General features: G+C 42.0%; 1 protein-coding gene across 1 annotated transcript; it reads left to right on the forward strand.

Annotated features, from left to right (window-relative positions):
- Nucleotide 1: 1 nt before the first annotated feature.
- On the forward strand, nt 2–19,962 carry FBXO40 (F-box protein 40). Its single transcript, XM_006936088.4, has 5 exons — nt 2–142; nt 254–363; nt 11,041–11,073; nt 12,126–14,045; nt 16,715–19,962. The coding sequence occupies exons 3-5, from the start codon at nt 11,071–11,073 to the stop codon at nt 16,928–16,930; spliced, it is 2,139 nt and encodes a 712-aa protein (XP_006936150.1). The 5' UTR covers nt 2–142; nt 254–363; nt 11,041–11,070; the 3' UTR covers nt 16,931–19,962.
- Nucleotides 19,963–21,255: the final 1,293 nt, after the last annotated feature.

Raw genomic sequence — 21,255 nt, forward strand, 5'->3', positions numbered from 1 at the left:
TCCTTCTTAAAAAGATTTGCCTCCTTCCTCAAAGGAAAGAAAACCTATTGATATAAAAGCTCACTTCCCTTCCGGCTTCCCCTGCTAAATGCTACTCCAGTAGAGACCAAGTGTTGATGAATACAGGGGAAAGAAAAAAATCGTAAGCTGAGCCTGGTCACGTTGCCCCTTGTGATATAGTTTTATTTTTAACTTCGAAACACTTGAACTATTTCTGTTGAAGTTTTCTCTCCTTTCCCTGCCTCCTCAACAGAACTCTGTCCTCTGCTGCAGCTGATGCACCCCGGCCACTTCCTGCGATCTGCTTGTTCACAGTCAAGGGACACAGGTGCAGCAGATGCTGACTCCGCCCGTGCCATTAAGGTAAGCTCTTCAAACGCGAGCAGGTGCACCAGGGGCACACGTGGAGTGATGAGCATGGAGATGGAAGCTGGGCTGCGCACCACCTTTTTGCTCTGAACAAGAGGATTGTTAAGCAAATTAGTTAGATGTGGTGGAGAAAGGGGTGGGCTTTGAGAATGAGACTCAGCCATATGTAAACTATTCTTTTAAATCAAAAATCTTAGAGCAGGAAGAAATTACCTGCTTTCTGACAGCTTACGTTCTCTCTTCTACAATCAACCAAAGTGGCTATGTGATGTCTCTAAAGTTATACAGTAGTGATGGGGGGTTGGGGCAGGGTGGAGAAGATGGTGAGGGAATAGGTAGAAGGATTTCTAGTTCTATTTCTATTTTCTATTTCTATTTTCTAAAGTCCAAATGCTATGATCTTTTCACCAATCAGCATTTGCTACGTTAACTGCCATTCTATGTACCTTAAATTCCATCCTCTGTGTCACACTACCAATTAATAATATAGCACAATTATATTCACTGTATGTGCTATTTAAACTCTGTTCATAGAGCTTAAAACCTGTTTTTCTTTAACAATATTCCCTAAGTGTGGTTCTCTCCTCTCTAAATCTCTTGAATCCAAAATGCATCCATGGAATAGAAGTGAGAGTATTTTACAAGTTGACAAATTTATACAGGCTTTTGCACACAAACCCCAAATTATTACAAAGTTGGAGCTTGCACATCCAGAGGGCCAAAGGGAAAATGATGAATGATACTTGAAGTATCAAAAGCTTTTAAATGTAGATTATTTCTAGTTTTTGAAATAACTGCATAGCATTGCATGCACAAATAAATTGTCAGGGATAAGGGTGCAGTGTTTATTTTGTTTCCCTCTGGGACTTGCTGTAATGTTCAAAGTTCAGCTAAGGACATCCTAGGAAGTAGCCTATGCAGCAAAAGGGATTCTGTACACTCTGAACTTTGCAGTGTACAGGCTAAAGCTACCAATGCCAAGTAAAAAGAGACCTACCCAGATACCCTAACTCCTGGATTCCTTCCTTCCTGCCTCTGTAACCTCCAGTCATATCCCATAACTGTGCTATAGACATCTAGATTATAATTATCCCTGTTTGCTGGGGACAATGTATTGTATAGAGCTAACTTCCCTTAATTTTGTCAGGGTTTCCACAGTACCAAGGTCTTCAAGGTATATGGTGGGATGCTGTGCTGGCAAGACAGGGGCGTGGTGGTTTAGGAGTAACCAAGCATACAGGCTACCTCACAGCTAACCCAAGATAATCTGGCTAATTAGCATTTTCTTGGCCAATACAAAACAGTAATTAAAAATACTGATACTAATAACACAAGCACCAGATATAAGAATTAACTAGGGTATAATGAAAATGCTGGATTCATAGCCCAGAAGCCCAGGATCGTGGACACAGGTATGGGAATTATCATCAGCCACTGGTTGTGTTAAAATCTCAAGAGACAAAGGGATTACTTTAGTATTTAACTTCATACACTTTCTTTCCCTAGAATTAAAATCACCATAGCAGCGGAACAGGTGAACAATGTATAATTAAAGTAACTAATTAATTGGGTAACAGGTTAAGAGTTGAAGAATATCTCTGATCTTTAACTTTTGACCTTGTCACTTCCACTGAAGATAAAGCTCAGGAATAAATAATTATCGCCAGGGCCAGCCACATGAGGAGGCAAAATAGTTAGTTGCTGATATCATGTGAGGGGTGCTGAAAGGGGCCCTTGCCTAAAAATATCTCCCTGACATCAACCCTGTTTGCCTACTAATTTTAAAATTATAGTAAAGAATGTTAAAGCTATTATCTGTTAATCCCATTCTCTTTTGCTTGAGTCAGTGATTTAAATATACCTGCTATATGCCTCCTCATGACCTTGTTGGCCAGTGACAGTCAGGCACCACCTCTTTCTCATTCTTCCAGGCTCTGTCCTATTTTGCCCTTGGTACCATGTAAGCTGCCCACATGCTCTTCGCCACCACCACAACACAAGTAGCTCTGTGTGGCATTGTGCTTTCCACAGAATTCTCACTATTACATCAAGGTGAGAAGCAAGGGAAAGACACTTCACTTTTCTCTGGGCCTCAGCTTCTCTTGTACGAAATGAAGAGGTTAAACTAGACACTTTCATTTCAAAGTGAGGTTCTTAGACCATCATCAGGAGCTGGTTACATGGTTAAGACTCTCGGGCCCCGCCCCAATCCTACCAGATCCAAATCCACATTTTAAAAAGATTGCCCAGGTGATTCCTACACACAAGCTCCAGAGCAGAGGATTTCTGATTATGTGCCCGATCCAGATTTCTGATTTAGGACTGCAAAGATTTAGAACAAGTACTACAACCTCCTGAAAACCAATTCTGGCAGCATTCAGAGTTTCTATTATAACTTGAGCCCACATAATTCTTTTCCGTTCAGTTAAGGCTACATTCACATAATAACATTGAAAACATTTCTTTTTCTTTCTTTAAAAAAAAAAAAACCCATGGGGCACCTGGGTGGCTCAGTTGGTTAAACACCCGACTTTGGCTTAGATCAGGTCATGATCTCACGGTTTGTGGGTTCGAGCCCCTCATCGGGCTCTGTGCTGACAGCTCAGAGCCTGGAGTCTGCTTCAGATTCTGTGTCTCCCTCTCTCTCTGCCCCTCCCCCACTTGTGCTCTATTTCTGTCTGTCTCAAAAATAAATAAATATTTTTTAAAAATCAAGAAAATTTTAAAAAGCCCCAAATTAGCAGACATCTGACATCATTACAACTTTCCTCCTAAATCTGTCTCAAATTGCTCTCACACAGTTCTTTCAAAAGGCTGTTTTCTTTAGGGTTCTATTTTATTGCATTCAATTCAATCCTATTGAATAAACACTGAGTTCCAGGAACACATTGGCTGTACTCACTCTTTCAGTGTCTCAGAAACTACTGTGCACATTCCTTGAGGGTATTCTCCTTCTTTGGTATTCCAGTCAAATCTCCTTTCCCACCCAAACACATTCTCCTGGCCAGATGACTTCTGCTCCATTGATGGCCTTCATCCCCAGGCTCTCCATCATAGCAACTTCCCTTAGAAGGTACTGACCCTGCAGCCCATTGCAAGAGAGAAGCCAATTTTAGCTGACATCTTCCCTTTTTGCTCAATGAACAGAATAATGTATGTAGGTAAATAATAAAGATGACAAACTTGGGCCTAGGAAGCAAAGATGCCTCAATCTGCCTTTGTGACATCTGTAAGATCCTCCAGCATGGATGCCATACTGTTTGAATTTTTAAGAGCTTCAGGAATGAATGTGGTGAATACAAGGCACCATAGTTGGGGGAGGGGGGGTGGTTTAAGGGTACTCACATTCTTATGGGACTAAGGTAAGACTTTTTTCTTAAATGGGGTTTGAAGATGATTAAGCAGGCAGTGGAACATAAGCTACATTGGCCTGAGGGAGAACTGAATACTGAAAGGCCGGCCAAGAGGGGCAGGAGTGATGCAATGGGAAGACATAAGACCTGGATGCAGAAGTGACCATGGGAATGACCTTCCTCATAGGGGAAGGACTAACAATTGAGTGACACTTTCTCTACTTTATGTTATTTGTCATAATCCTATGGGGTATTATGAGTTTCATTTTATCAATGAATAAGTTAGCTTTAGGGAAATTAACTTGTGAAAAATTACTTAGCTAGCACATGACAGTGTTCATGAATTTACTTTATTTTGAGGGTGTCAGGTAAGGCCTCCACAGGAGGAAACATAACAGCTGAAATCTAAACAGCAGAAAGGAGCCTATAACACAAAGAGTGAAGGGAGAATTTTAGTAGAAAGAACCAGCACAAAGTCCTTACACTGGACTAAGTGACAAGGCTAGAACTAAATGCTCAAGGGAGAGGTGAGGTAAAGGAGGCCAGCAGGGGACACTGATGCAGGGCCTTGTGGGCCAGGATAAGGCTGTCAGAATTTACTCCTCGTGATGGGAATCCACTGGAGATTCTAAGTGGGAATAATGACCCAGTGTTAAAAGTTATTGAAATCACTCTTCTGCTGATGAATGTAGATTACAGAGCACAAGGTGGGAAGGGTGAGACTGATTACAGGCTTTTGCACCAGACTGGATGAGTATGATGGTGCTTGGATCCAGGCAGTGGTGGTGGAGATGGGAAGATATGGACAGAACTGCCCACTGCCCTTTCAGATCTCTCCCCAAGGCCTTCCTACCTAACTGGGCAGTAGTTCCTCTGTGACTGAAAGCACAAAATCAACCAGCTTCTAGCTCAGTGGTTCTTAAACTTGAGCTTACAACAGAATCAGCTGGATGCAGCAGTTCTGATTCTGTAGGTCTGATTAGGTAGGGCCCAATAGTTTACATTTCTAACCAATTCCTAGGTAATACTGACACTGTGGGTCAGTATGTGGGTCACTTTAAGGGGCACTGTTCTAGCTGACTTGCCTTTTCTTATTAATTTACTCCTTTGTGAGTGGTCCACACAGCACCACAACTTGCATCAAATGTTTCTCCCCTACCAGGTTCTAACTTATCCCCTATTTTTTTTAAAGAATATCTATCACTTAAACTCATGTACCTGGTCCTTTCACCTATTCACATTCCACTTAAACTGCATCCAGTACAATGAGTAAAATCTAGTCCTGTGTAGACTTTTTTTAAACTATTTAAGTCTAAATTATTTCATGTTGACTGCTATCTCCTCTATCTAGGGGAACATTAAAACATAATTTGGGGAGAGGGTTTCAGAGGGTGTTTTGACCATAGACTTGATTGAAGTTCATTTTTTTTTTTAATTTTTTTTTCAACGTTTATTTATTTTTGGGACAGAGAGAGACAGAGCATGAACGGGGGAAGGGCAAAGAGAGAGGGAGACACAGAATCGGAAACAGGCTCCAGGCTCTGAGCCATCAGCCCAGAGCCCGACGCGGGGCTCGAACTCACGGACCGCGAGATCGTGACCTGGCTGAAGTCGGACGCTTAACCGACTGCGCCACCCAGGCGCCCCTGATTGAAGTTCATTTTTAAGAGGAGAGAATGTATTGCCTTTTCAGACAGGAAGTGAGAATGTATTTATTTAAGTTTATTTATTTTGAGAGAGAGAGAGAGAGGCAGAAAGGGAGAGAGAATCCCAAGCAGGTTCTGCACTGTCAAGGGCAAAGCCTGACACAAGGCTCAAACTCACCAACCATGAGAACATGACCTGAACTGAAATCAAGAGTCAGATGCTTAACTGACTGAACCACCCAGGTGCCCCAGGAAGTAATAATTTAAAGGTGAACATAGAAGCATAGAAACTGAAGGAGGAAATGGCACCTGGATAAAAATACATTGTTTTTGTCACTGAATTTTGTCAACTTTTTCCACCATGAAGAGTTTCTATAATGTATGTTCTTTAACTTAGTAGTTTTTTGAGTTTAAATCTCAGAATCTATATTATACTACAGATTCTAACCTAAAAACTTTACTTTCATATTTATGCTACCTCAAATGCAAGGCCATGGGACATGGATACTTTTCATATTTCCTCTGTTCAGATGGGGCACAGTATGGAATATGGTCCAGACGAGGACCAAAAAAAAAGTCATCAGAGGGATGAAGATGCTTCCTATGAATGATGAACCTCCAGTTCCTCTACAGTCTGGAAAGATTATATATGTATTCTGTGCCCCAACTGGAGGAAGGGAGGATCTTCCCCTGATGGGCTCTAGTCATGGGCTTGCTTTCATCCCAAATCACAGAGATAGACCACATGTCTCTGTGGGTCTCTGAGGGACACAGTGTGATGTAGCAAAGAGTACAGAGTTTGAAGCTGGACAAACCTAGGCTTCTTTGTGTCCCACTGTAAAGTATAAAGGGTAAGACCCACATCACATAGTCGTTGTGAGGATTAAATGAGGTGTTACTTAAGGCACATGGTAGGCACTAAAATCTCATTTCTCTTTCTCCCTGGTATCCAAAATGCAGAAAAATCCCTCAGTCTATGAAAGTCAGACAAACACCATCGAGGATAAGGATCCAGTCACTGCATTGGAACAGAGATTAGGAGAACAAATCATCTTATGTCACAAGATAACCAATGATAAAGTTGAACAATTTGGGGCAAGACCAAGTGGCTACAACATAAGATGATCAATCAAGTATCCAAGTTTGTCTGGCACTAAGAGGCTTCCTGGGAGTTAAATCAAGCTTCCTCAGAGCTAAAACCAAGAAAGTCCCAGGCAAACCAGGATGATTGGTCACAATGCTTACCTAGCAATAATTAGACAATCAAGAATTTTGGATTGTCCTTTATCTCAGTGGGAACAATTTCCCCTAGATATACAACAAAAGGTTTAGATACGATTTTTACACCCTCAGGCTATACTTATCTTTCTTCTCCCCTCCACTGTCAAACTGCTCCAAAGGATAGTCTACACTTTCGTGTCTTTCTGCTCAGTACATGTCCTCTCTCAAAGTCACTTATTTGGTGTAGCTCCAGAGCCTGGCAGAAGATCTTTAAATAGCATCATTAAAAACAGAACAAACAAAGGAAACAGCATCTTTGTTCCTGCATGCATGGTTTGTTTGTTTGTTTGTTTTCTGTTAAAGAGATATTTTCAAGTAACTTCAAAGACATGGAGAGCAATAGGGCTCCACCACAAATGTTTCCAGTTTCAATAGCACTGCTCCAAACAAAACAAAACAACAACAAAAACCATACTTTATAATGCTGAAGGATAAGAAATGATTTGGCTTAGAGTTCATCACCACTGTCCCTCCAGCCAACCATATCCCTGCTGCTGGGGCTGAGTTGTCATCACACACACAGAGCACATGGAACTAGCTAGGCCTGCTTTTCCCTTCCCAGAAGCTGGTCTCAACTTTGTGACAGAACTAGGCTGGCAAATACAAAGGTAGACAGTCATGCTGCTGGTAGCTTCTTTCACTTAGCCTTATTCCATTTGCGATCTGCCTCTTCTTTCCCACCTAAAAACCAGTAGGGGACTCTGAATCACCCAGACTGCATCTTTATTTGTGTCTTTTATGAATAGAAAGCAGATGATCACACTCTCCCAACAAGGCCACAGGCCCTGCCAATATTGGAATGTGTGTTTAATGGCTTCCCCCTCCGCTCCAAGCAAACACCACATTTTGCGTGGCAAGGGTCCCACCGCACAGCTGAAATGCCACATTTGCTCTGCCAAGAGCTCTTTGGGGATCTGCCATGAGCAGTGACATTGTTATCATTGTTCTTAATCTTGAGGCAGCATTTGAGGCTATAGCTCACCATTTCCTTTACATGGGGCCACAAAGTTCCGACTCTTAGCTCTCTGGTCTCTTTTCTCTGGCTTTACTTCTCCCCACTGTCTTGAAAGTGGTCATACTTAGCTCTGTACTTCATGGCTCTTCTATGCTCTTCTTTCTCCAGTTATGGCTTCCTCTCTTATTTCTAAGTGAACACTTCTCAAATCTACATCTCTCCATTCTACTCACATCTTCCCATCCTCATGATCTGTCATCACCTTAAAAACTTGTATTAAACTTGCTGGGCTCATCTTTCCCCCCAAAACAATTCCTTCTTCAGACTTCTATTTTTCTCAGAATTACATCCAATGTTCTCTCTTCCTTGTTCAAAATCTTGGCATCAGCTTTGACTCCTCCTCTTTCCCCATCTCCAGACAGAAACCAAAATGCTGTGATTCCCTTGTGATGCCTACTGTCTGCCTCATCTTGCCTAATTCCATACCATCAGTCCTGCTCCTGCAGCTTCATCACCCTCCATGAAGCAGTTTCTTACTCCAAGCCCTCCACACTGTCCCTCCACTGCTGGTTAATACCCAGTCACAGTGTTAAATGGCCCCTTATTGAGCAAGCAAATAATTCCAGATGCTTTAGCCTCATATTTACAAATTTCCACAATAAACCCATGATGAACTTTCCCCCCACAGGAGTGATCAATCTAGAATATAGCAGGAGCCTAACTGAATGCTAAGTTGTATGCTAAAAGCTCCGGTAGCTGGACTCTTGCATCCAAAAGATGTCCTCTTGCCCAATCCTATCCTGCTCCACCTCAGTCCAGCCCTCACAGCCCTTCACTCTGCTCAATTCCCCCTCTACCTTTACCACCTTAATTTGTCTCCTCCTGGGCCCTGAGTCCACTTGATAGTCTTGCTTACAACTTCTCACCTGCCTCCTGATTCAGGATATTAGGGATAAAGAGCTATCTGCCATGATTCCTCTTTCACACTCAGTAGTCCTAGTGCATAAGAATCAGACGGGTAATGTATTAAGGATGTGAATTCCAGACACAGCCCTCACTTAAGTCTGAGGTGCAGACTATGCTATGCTATGCTGTCCAATAGAACTTTTTATGCAGATGGAAATGTTCTGTTTTGTGTTGTCCAATAGAATAGCTACTAATCACATGTGGTCATTGAATACTTGAATTGTAGCTAGTGTGACCAAAAACCTGAATTATTAATTTTATTCCATTTTGATTAATTTAAATTTAAATAGTCACATGTGGCTGGTGGCTGCCACTGTGAACAGTGCAGACTTATAGATTTAATAGGCATCGTGACTAATTCTACTTAGCAATAGTGTTGAAGAACTACCTAAACAAGCAGTGTGACACTTATGCTCCCTTACTGGCACATTGTAATCAACAAATGTTTGTTGGAGGACTGAATGAACAAATGAGTATATGAATAAATTTGAATATAATTTCCTTGAGATTTAAGACTGTCTCTTCTGGAAAAGAAATTTGAGGGGACTTTTCCAAATTAAAAGAGGCTAAAAAGACTTACCAACCAAATGTAATAAATTGACCTTAAAGGGACCGTGGTTCCAAAGTTAAAAATTTTTTTTAAAGTATTGAAGACATTCTTTGGGACGATTGTGTAAATTTGAATACAGACAGCATATTACATGAAATTAGAAAATATTTTTTCGTTTTCTTAGGTGAGATAATGTTATTACAGTTACAAAGGAAAATTTCTTCGGTCTTAGGAAATACGTGCTAAAGTACTCAGGGATGAGGTGTCATGATATCAACAACCTATTTTCAAGTGCTTTGGTAAAAAGTGTGTGTGTGTGTGTGTCTGTGTGTGTGTGTGTGTAGAGGAAGAGAGAGAAAGCCAAAGTGGCAAAATGTTACCTTTAAAATCTAGGTAGAGTATATTTGGCTGTTCATTGTATATGTTCTTTCACCTTTCTTGAATATTTGAATTTTTTTAAGTTATAGGAAAATTCACCCACAATGAATTGGCAAATCCTAAAGTAAAATAAAATTTTAAAATACTGTATTTTCTGACTTTTGGGTTCTAACTCCACCCTACCCCACCCACCCCACTCCATCCCAGACTAACATAGTGCTGACATTGTGCTATAAACTCTCTAGACCAGGTGCTGCAAACTGGCAACCTACAGATCCTATGTAGTTTGCATACATGTTTTACCTTGGCCCAAATAGAGGCTGCATTTGTTCTGATTAAATTAGTTGCCAACTTTAAAATTCCAAGGATTTTTATCGTAATGTATTATGCAGCAAGATGTTTTGCAATATAATGAAATATAAAGTACTCATTTTAGGGGAACCTGGCTGGCTCAGTCAGTAGAGCACACAACTCTTGATATCAGGGTCATGAGTTCAAGCCCTACACTGGGCGTGGAGCCTACCTAAAAAGTTGTAAAAAAATAAAATAAAAATAAGACACTTATTTTATAATAGCAAACATGTATAGATCATGTCCTATGAGACAAGTACTATTTTAAGAGTTTTGGGTATTTAACTCATTTACTCCCCACAACAGCGCTATGAGATAGGTACTATTATTATTCTCCCTTTTACAGATGGGGGAAATGATGAACAAAGAGATTAAGTAACTTTCTCAAAGTTTCACAACTACTGACTTGTAGTGCCAGGTTGAATCTTGCAGTCAGCCTCCTAACAACCATACTTTACCACCAGTCACAAAAATCTGCATCCCCAGTTTCTCTGGAAAAATCAGATGATCTGGCAACATATTCCCATGTGGGACCAATTGACCAGAGCCAAGGAGCTACATTCTCCTGAAGGCAGGGCATCTTCTCTTCTGCTTGCCAGAGTTCCCATTCAGCCTGCTTCTGGGGCCTTGGGGTCTGATCCCTGCTCTAGCCACAGCACAGCTGAATTCAGCAGGTTGAAGGACAGATGGTAGATACATCACAGACACTTGTACACTGCCCCAGGCCAAGCTGAATATCAGGCTGACCTGTTAGTGAGCATGAAGCTCTACTGGGAGAGAAAGTTAGGAGGGAAACTTGGGCCAAATGTGTGTGTGTGGTAGTTATGGGAGGCATGGATGTGTGGAACGTCAGACCAACTGTTGATAGACAAAGGAGAAAAGTTACAGGAACCAAAAGGTACATATCCCATGCCTGGTAAGATGCCCCACCAGAGGGCTGTGTGTCAGTGAGAAGACTGTGGGCTCGCATGGCCCGGGACTCCATCACTTAGCAGCTGTATAATCTTGGACAAGTTATTTAACTTCTCCAGCTTCCATTTCCTGGACTATAAAATGTGGGCAGTGACATTTACCTCGAGGGTGGTTAAAGGAATTAGAGTATACAAAGTCTCTTTGGTGCCTGTTAATATACATAACCAAAATACTTTTCTTATTAATCATTCATATTCATATTTTCATGTTTTCCCCTAGATTTACAAAGCAAGAAGAAATTAGGAAGCTATGGTAAGTAGTATGGTGATTATTGGATTTTCATCTTTCAGGGGTCCAGGTCTGGCTTCATTTAACCTGTAGTCGAAGCAGCTGGCAGACTTGCCGTTATGGTTTGATGATACTTACTGACTTTTGGCCAAACCAGAGATGCTAGAGAAGAACCTAGAAGAAACTGACATGGAGTAAGGGAAAAGCAGAGAGATGAGAAAGATTTGTGGGCAAATACTTTCACTAAAACTTTAAAAACGAAAAACCCAAACATCCAGCAATAAACTAAGTGGTTGACAATTCCTTCATTCAGCAAATTGAGTGCCTACAATGGTCCAAGTGCTGGAGATACAGATGTGAATAAAACTAGACATGGCCCCTGTCCTCCCAGCACTTGGTAGGTAGTTGGTTAAATAAATGACAGCACACTCACTCTGGAATATTACACTGCCATGATGAAGACAGTTTGCAAAGAATCATTAATAAAGCAGGTTGGTCTAATGTTATAATAGCAAGGTAAATACAGGATGAAGAATTGTATTCACAGTATTAACAAGATAATATAAATCACCCATAATCCACAACTCAAAAACAATTATCAACATTGTAGTCCATTACATTCAGCTTTTTCTTTTTCTATTCTTTTTTTTTAATTTTTTTAATGTTTATTTATTTTTGAGAGAGAGACAGTGAGAGCCAGGGAGGGGCAGAGAGACAGAGACAGAGACAGAGACAGCGAGACACAGACAGACAAACAGAATCCGAAATAAGCTCCAGGCTCTGAGCTGTCAGCACACAGCCCGACGTGGGCCCAAACCCATGAACTGGGAGATCGTGACCTGAGCTGAAATTGGACGCTTAATTGACTGAGCCATCCAGGTGCCCCTTTCTTTTTCTATTCTAAACACATCTACCATATACATAGAATAAACTATTGGAAAATGAAGAAGAGAGTGTTGGTAGTTGTTATTTTGGGATTGTGGGATTATGAGTGATTTTTGCTTCACAGTCACAGACATGCATAGAGCTTCTCTCCCCCATTTGTCTTCTCTTTCCTCTTGCTTTGGTGTCTCCAGGGTAGGGCACGCAAGCCTCTAAGTGGGCAGCACAGGCATTGTGAGAAATGCTTCGACCGTCACTGCCACATTCCTGTGGAGCCTGATGTCTCCTGTCTGGTGATAAACTGCCACCTGTCCTGTGGTGCTACCTTCCACATGTGCAAAGAGGCAGAGCATGAGCTCCTCTGCCCTCTGGAGCAGGTTCCATGCCTCAATTCTGAATATGGCTGCCCCCTTTCCATGTCCCGCCACAAGCTGGCCAAGCACTTGCAAGTGTGCCCTGCCAGTGTGGTCTGCTGCTCCATGGAGTGGAATCGCTGGCCAAACGTGGACTCTGAAACTACCCTTCATGAGAACATCATGAAAGAGACCCCCAGTGAGGAGTGTTTGGACACAGCCCTGGCCCTCCAGGACCAGAAGGTCCTTTTCAGATCTTTAAAAATGGTAGAACTTTTCCCAGAAACTAGAGAGCCCACTCGGGAGAAAACTACCATGAATGGTGAAGCCACTTGGGAGGAAATGGGAGGAGCAGTGGGTGGAGTGGATGCCAGTTTGGTACCACATGGGTCTCTGTCAGCAGCTAATGGAGAAATGGTAGAGCTGAGTCAAGAAGAACGAGAGGCATTAGCCAAAACCAAAGAAGGGATGGACCTGGCCAAGTATGACAAGTGGGAAAATATATTCAGCAAAGAGCATGCAGCCTCTGCTTTAACAAGTACATCAGTGAACTGTGACAACAATAGCAGGAACAACCCTGGAAAAGAACAGGTTTCCAGTGACAATAACATGGTAAGGGAGGATGATCTCCAAGAGAAAGAGAAAGAACCACAGGAAAAACAGAAGCAGCAGGACTTTAATGCAGTCGTGGAAAAGACAGGGCTTGCCCCTTGGCAAGATGGTGTCCTGGAAAGACTGAAAACAGCTGTGGATGCAAAGGACTATAATATGTATCTGGTGCACAATGGGAGGATGCTTATTCACTTTGGTCAGATGGCTGCTTGTACACCTAGGGAGAGAGACTTTGTTTATGGCAAACTTGAGGCTCAGGAAGTAAAGACTGTTTACACCTTCAAAGTTCCTGTGAGCTACTGTGGGAAGCGGGCTCGCATTGGAGATGCCATGTTGAGTTGTAAGCCAAGTGAACACAAGGCAGTAGATACTTCAGATTTAGGGATCACTGTGGAGGACCTGCCCAAATCAGATCTCATCAAAACCACCCTCCTGTGTGCTTTAGAAAGAGAACTTAAAGGTCATGTCATCTCCGAATCTAGGAGCATTGATGGGCTGTTTATGGATTTTGCTACACAGACATACAATTTTGAGCCAGAACAGTTTTCTTCTGGGACAGTGCTGGCTGACCTTCTAACCACTGACAACCCAGGGGGGCTCCATGTGGAACTCCACAGTGAGTGTGTGACCCGGAGACATAACAAAAGCAGCTCTGCCTTCACTTTCACTTGCAACAAATTCTTCAGGAGGGATGAATTTCCCTTACATTTCAAGAATGTCCACACAGACATTCAATCATGTCTCAATGGCTGGTTCCAGCATCGATGCCCTCTCGCCTACTTGGGATGTACTTTTATTCAAAACCATTTCCGTCCCCCAGGACAAAAGGCAAAAGTGATTTATAGTCAGGAGCTCAAGACCTTTGCCATCAAGCCAGAGGTTGCTTCAGAGCTGGGTGAGAGAAAGAAGAACAACCATCTCTCAGGCCGTGGAGCAAAAAGCCAGAATTCTCTAACCAGCCTGCCCCTGGAGGTTTTGCAGTACATTGCTGGGTTCTTGGACAGCATCAGCCTGTCCCAGCTTTCCCAGGTATCTGTGCTGATGAGAAATATCTGTGCTACTTTGTTACAAGAGAGAGGGATGGTCCTCCTACAGTGGAAGAAGAAGAGGTATTCTCATGGAGGCACTTCCTGGAGAGTCCACAGAGAGGCAAGTAAACTCTTATTCATTCATTCATTCATTCATTCATTCAACAACTATTTAGGAAGAGCTTTCTATGTGCCAAGCACTGTACCAGGCACTGGCAATGTACTAGGTTACTGGGAATAAGACATAATTCCTAAATTCAAGGAGGCCAGTCCAGTAGGGAAGACAGACCTATAGACATATAAATGACAATACAAATGGTAGTACCTGTTTATCTCTGTGTATGTGTCCTGGATATCTTCTGCTTGCTCACATGATTCATTCTCCAACCCTGTGATCAGTTCCCTGGGAGGCTGATCTCTACAGACTGCCTCAATCAGCAGACTTGCCCGCCAGCTTCCATTTGGGCTAATCAAATGGGAGTGTATCAGTAGGAAGTGGGAGGGAGGTAGACTAAGTTGATGTATCTATTCTTCTGGCTTCCTCCCTGCATGCATTTTTCCCTTCCATGACACCTAGCACTGGCCATGTCCCTCCATTGAAGGTGACTGTTTCAGGTGGCTCTCTCCACAAAGTTACTCATTCTGGGACACAATGACCTCCTTTCTTCTTCCCTTTCATGCCTAGGGTATTAATGCTCTAGATTGTTACTTGCCTGGGTACTGCACTATATCTTGTGGCTTTCCTACACCCTGCCCATACATTTGCATATCATTATTTTTTTTAATTCTCTTCAAATTACCAAGTTAAGTGTGCCCTCTGTTTCTTGCCTGGACTCTGATACAGTATGCCAACAAATTCTCCTCAGTCCCATATCAACTCATTTTTTAAAAAAGACTTTTTGCCTTTGTTAAAGGAATTTTGAAATTCTAAAATAATTTGGTCCACTGATCTCTCCTGATTCAAATACCTATTTACTTTCTCAAAAAGCTGCTGTATAAATCAAAGAATCTTTCTCTTCAGAAAAATCTTACTTCTTTTTTCCAATCACATTACACTTGCTGAACTGCATCATAACTTCTACCAGTTTATACCATACAGAAGTGAAACTCCTTAGCATCCTTTCCCATGGTAAATATGTTGGTAATATGAACCACAAATTAATAATGCCCATTTAGCTCAATAATTCCATAATCTCACTGTTGAATTTTTTCCCAAAATGTGGGTGTACAAACCGGCACTGGGGAGTTAGAGTTGTTTACACCTATTTTCATTAATTATGTCTAAATCATCTTATATGTTTTCTATTATTTATTCCCTGAACAGTCTTCTTTAAAAAATAATCATGAGACTCTCCTTCATGTATCCAGGCCTGCATCCACATATTTAATAAACACTGACTTCCACCCATCCACATGTTAGGGACAAACATGAATGAGACTGAGAACCTGCCCTCAGAAACTGTATAGTCTAGAACTGTCTAATATCTTTCTCTATAAAATCAGATGCAAACAATTTAATTTATGTAGTAGAAATTCCATTAATTTTTTGCTCATGTTTGTCCCCAGTTCAATGATTCCTGACCACTCTTGAAAATTATTTGGGACAAACAAATTTCCTTTTAGAAAGGAAGAAAGAGAATTTAGTTGGAGCTAAAGGATGCTCATATTAAAATGGCCTTTTTTAAGCAAAAAAGGGAAATAGTTCTAAAATCTCAGAAAATACCTTTTTTTACATAGGAACAAGGATAAGAAACTGAGGGTGAAGTGTCAGGTTGAAAGGGTCTCAGGTTATGCCTATCCTTATAGCCAGATTTTAATTTTTTAATGTTTATTCTTTTTTTTTTTGAGAGAGAGAGAGAGACAGAGCATGGGCAGTGGAAGGAAAGAGAGAGGGAGACACAGAATCTGAAGCAGACTCCAGGCTCTGAGCTGTCAGCACAGGACAGAGTCCAACACAGGGCTCGAACCCACAAACCATGAGATCATGACCTGAGCCAAAGTCAGACGCTCAACCAACTGAGCCACCCAGGTACCCCTATTAGATTTTAAAACTAGTAACTCTGCACTCCTTTTGGAAAGGCCAAAAGGGGGTTTGTGTACCAGATATCTAGATTTCTCCTGAGGTTTCTGTGTTAGGATACTTTTCGTTTTAAGCAACACCAACTTAAAATGGCATAAACAATAAAGGGAATTTTGGCCCACAAAACTAAAAAAATCCACAGGTATTGGCTTCAGGTAAGATTTGATCTAGCAGTTCAAAAATGCCCCCAAATGACCTTTTTACTTTCTATGTCTTATTTCTACTTCCTCACTAGTGGCTCCTTTCTAAGACACAGTTATCCCTTGGTGGTCCCTTTTGGCTGCCAGCAGCTAAGACAGCAGTTTCCCAGGTCAAGTACAGAAGGAAAAAGAAAATCTGCTTCTTAATATCTCAAGCAAAAGTTCTAGGGTAGAGTCTCATTGACACTAATTGTCCTGATTTGAACCGTGTGTCTATTCTAGAACTAATCACTGTTGCTGGTGGGAGGGTGGTGGGTGGGTGTCAATATGCAGATTGCTGTGGTCATTTCCATACATTTACATGGCTGGCTGGGAAGATTATCAATTGGAAGGGGGGATTAGGAATTGGATGCTGAAGAAGGAACTAACAAATGTCTGCAGCAGCCACTAAACATTCTCTGGAAGCTAAGAACATGAAGAACAGAAAGGTATTTTCTTACACTCTTCAAATAAAGCTAGCCTGAGATTATTGCCCCAGCATTCACTTTTGAACTTCATGTTTCCTAACAGATCTGGCAATTCAGCAGCCTTTTCTCCAAAGTCAAGAGCTGGGAGTTTAATGAAGTTGCTTCCATGTCTGAACACCTGAAGGCCTGTCCTTTCAACATTGTAGAGCATAAGACTGACCCAGTTCTTCTGACCAGCATGTGTCAGCTCCAGGAGCAGCCCCGAGAAACCTTAGTCACCACCTTTAGAACCAGACCACGAGGAAGACACACTTGCTAAAGATTCAGATGCCACCATTCTTGGATTTGCCCTCCGAGTTACTGAAAGTAGGACAGAGTGTGGTTTTGAGGACTTTCTTCTGTAAACTACATATGTGCTTTTCTAGGTATATGGAGCATGCACTGTCCTAAACCTGAGCAGTTGCACAGGATCTAAGAATTTTCTAAGCCATGGTTTGTACACTTGCCATTGAGTGCCATACTGATTACTTATTTCCTTCTCCCCACCCCCTTTTTTTCCTAAAACAAATCAGTCTGAGGAGAAAAAATAGGTAACTTGAGGCCATTTAAAAAATGAGCCCAAGTCTTAGGAGATGAGAGAGCACTGAAATTCCATAACCAGTACAGACCTGTGTTTTTGTGGAGAATGTTTTAATTGATGAGCACTTTCAAATTTATGGGGCAAGCAACACAGGATTGGGTCAGAGGTGTGTTCCACCTCTCGTGAAGGGCACGTGGTTTGATGGTTCTGGAGCTGGGGTTGTCTTGATGGTTAAGTCTAGGTCTTCTTTTAGTCGCTCCTGCCTTGAGGACAACACAGGCCAAAGAATGAGAGGCAGAAATGAGATCACAGAGTTTGTTGTGGAAAATCTTAGCAACATACAGAAGGACAGCCTTGCAAAATGAGGAAAAGTCCAAAAGGGTATTGTATTAATGGAGAAAATTAGCACCAAAAGCCACATGCCTACTTTTATACATGTCAAAAACGACTTGAGTCCAGATTCTTTTCTTCTTAAAATTATATTCTAGGTCTGGGTTAGGGATAGCAGAGGCATAGCCCAGCACCATCCTGGGCTATCTGAGATGACCTCAAGACATTAACACCAATTTCAGTGTCATGCCAGAATGCACAGGGTAGTCCAGAGAGACCACACATTGGCAGAATCCAGACAAGGCCCACTGCAGTTCCTGTGGCCCACCAGGTCTTAGATACCACTCAAGTACCCTGTGAGGGATCATAGGAAGGAACACACCTGAACATAGTAGTTCCCATAGAACACATAGGAACATAATTGCTCCTCCCTATTGTGGTTCATGACTCCAGTCTGTCAGAAATTGGTGATACTATTGGGCTTTGGTAACAAATAGTGAATACTCATGAAAATGGGAGTAAAATAAAAATACACAATAGACACTGCCATCCCCTAAAGCAGGGTTTCTCAGAACTATTGACATTTTGAACTGAACAATTCTTTGTTGTAAGGGACTATCCTGTGTGTTATCAGATATTTAGCAGCAGCCTTGGCCCCTGTGCAGTAGATACCAGTAGCCCTCCACCCCCACAGCTGTAACAACCAAAAATGTCTCCAGACATTGCTAAATATCCTCTGGGAGTAAAATCTCTCTGGGTTGAGAACCGCCATAAGCAATATCATACCAGTGGCAGTAACTTAGGATAAGTTTTTTAGTACAGCAAAATCTTACATAAGTATCTACAATGGTTATGATTTTATGTAGCTCTTCTTTATTTACTAGATAAGTCTTAGATGTGATTTTAAGTTGGGAACCAGATGGAGCTGATTGTTCAGTGTGGCTTTATGTCCTTAGGTCATGTGCAAAGAAATATATCCTTTCAGTTCCGCTCTCTCCAGATGTAGCAGAAGCCAGCATGTTGAGCTACTTATCTTGTGTTTCTTTCCCTCTTACCTTAATTGGTGCCATTTTCCCAGCAGTCTTCAAACAAGTGAGAAAAAGGAAAAGGAGGACATGTATCATGGGGAAGCAGAGAACAAAGAATTTAGCCGACAAAAAGAGTTTAGTCGATCTGAATACTTGTTATTGCCTGGGTCTCTCTCTGAACATGGTTCAGAGCTGGTACAGATGAAGTAGAGGACACCGGTGAGAAGAGTCAGAAGGCGTTAAAGCAAGTCCCAGAGTAGAAGCATGCTTATCTTTTCATTATAATGTGCCACTTGGTACTATTTGGTAATGTAATTCTATTTTTCATAATCCTTTTTGCTTGGTTTATATTTCACATTTGTATATAAGGCACCATTTTCTAAAAATACAGCTAGAGTGTGAGCTATGATTTTATTCAGTGAAGATGAGTAACTGGAAACAGCTGAGCACCAAAGTGGAAAAAAAGGAAGAGTTCCCCAGGTCTCAGCTCCATGTGTTTTGAATCCAGACCCCTCCTATCCAGAGAAAGAAAGCTCCTAAAGTCCATTCTGGGTGTCTTCTTTTACTAGAAAAAGAGATAAAGTGGAGCTATTCACCAAGGGAGAGAAAAATCAGGGGCTGCTGTTAGATGAAAAATGGAGAGAAAGGAGGAGAGCAGAGGGATTTTCCTTCACACCTGGGCACCTCAGGGTCCAGGAGAGCAGCCAGGAGGCTGCCCATACGGCTTTGTGGGCTGCACACTTACAGTTACTCTTTATTTTCCCAGTTACTGCCTTCAGAGCAAAATTAAATTGATTAGCATCATCAAACACATTTTATAAGATATCTAGTTGTATATGTTGCAGGAATCCAGGGTACTACAGGTATCCACCAGTCTACACAAACAAGCACATTTTATGGTGAGATGTCAGCTGAAGCAAAAAGGAAGCCTTTCAGAGAGGCTGTGGATTGGACTGAAAAATGACTAGATTCATGAGATGAGGGTATGTTGAGTAGCATGAGCAGCAGAATTATCTGACAGAGGCAAGACAGATGGACGTTGCTTCAGATGAAGAAGCAGCAGAGGGGAGTGAAAAGGAATGGGAGTAGGAGTCTGGTCAGGGAGGTATCTATGAACAGATACCTTGATGAGTTAATCTATCTGAAGTAGAGACCAGCCAAACATGGAGGGTGAAGTCGGCAGAACTGAAGCAGAAAGGAAGTTTCTGTCTTATAATGAAGGGAAAAGTGAAAAGCAAGGTGGAACTTGAAGATGGAACAGGAAAACCACTGTGAAAGTCTGATCTATCTGTGATATTGAGTCAAACTGAAGTGAAGAATGAGATTGTGTACATCTGTGGTGACTTACCTCTGTGTGCTGGAAATCCCACTGTCTCTAGAAGTGGCAATAAAAGCTGTTTTGCACTCTGGAAAGCTAACTGAGTGATTCTTGTAAGTTAGGTCTAGAGACAGATCTGTGATTCACTGGTACAGAGGTCATTGTGGAAACAAAGGAGTGTGTGTCTTGAAGGAGAACCAAGGAACAAGCCTGAAGGATGCAGTGCTCTCGACACATGAGGAGCTCGCCAATTTTATGGAGTCCTAGAACAATTATGGATCTTAGTCATTAATCCTAGCTCCTGCTTGGGCCCACTGCTTTCTTCGTCTTTGCCCCCAAATCCCTTTTATTTTTATTTTATCTAGGATCTCCTATTAGACCTTGCTGAGCCCAATGTCTCAGAAAAAAATGGCTGGAAAAACAAAAAAACAAAACAAACAAACAACAAACAAAAACCCACCATACCCAGGTATCTCATTCTTTCTCATCCCCATAATTTGCTTGGTGATTTGCTTTTTGCCCACCATTAGCTGTTTAAATGTACTCATCTCTTTTCCTATCAGCCTTGGCTCTGGACCACACAGAACAGTCATGAGTTTCCCCTATCTACCCTCTTACATGGCCATCGATTTCAGTCACCCAACTACAAGGAAGCCTGGACTTTCCCTAGTAGAGGCCACTGTCTCTGACCCTAAATCCTCTTAATACCTCACTGGAGCCTGTGTTCCTTTAGCTTTAGTCTTTTTTTTGCTGACCAAATCTCTCTTTTCCTCCTTTCTATTCCCCAATTTGTGTTTCTTCCTCAAGAATCATCATGTCCTGTGCTTGCTTCGGCAGCACATATACTAAAGAGTCACCATGTCCTGGGGTGCCTGGGTTCTCAGTCAGTTAAGTGTCCAACTCTCGGTTTTGGCTCATGGTTCATGAGTTCAAGCCCTGCATTGGGCTCTGTGTTGATAGTGCAGAGCCTGCTTGGGATTTTCTCTCTCTCCTTCTCTCTCTCTGCCCCTCCCATGCTCTCTCTCTCCCTCAAAATAAGTAAACTTAAAAAAAAAGAAAGTGTCATGTCCTTAAAGAACGCAGTCATTACTCCCAGGAAGAAGGTGGTTGGCCTCTCACAACTGCTAAAGCCAGTGCAAGTTGAACTGCCTTAATGTGGATACTTCCTGGTCCTCTGGCCCCTCACCTTACTGCCATTTTCCAGGCCAAACTGTTTGGTGTTGGGTTTAAGTACAATCTAAGGAGAAGATTTAACCTTGATATATAGGGTGCAGGGCAGTGGGCAATGGCAGGAGGGGGTCTTCTGGATACACCTGAGAGAGGGAAGGAGAATTGGAGCCATGAGAGTAGGGCCATTGAGGCCTGCATAAAAAGTACTATTTACCTCA

The sequence above is a fragment of the Felis catus genome, chromosome C2 (assembly GCF_018350175.1).
Source record: "Felis catus isolate Fca126 chromosome C2, F.catus_Fca126_mat1.0, whole genome shotgun sequence".
In the NCBI taxonomy this organism is placed as follows: Eukaryota; Metazoa; Chordata; class Mammalia; order Carnivora; family Felidae; genus Felis; species Felis catus.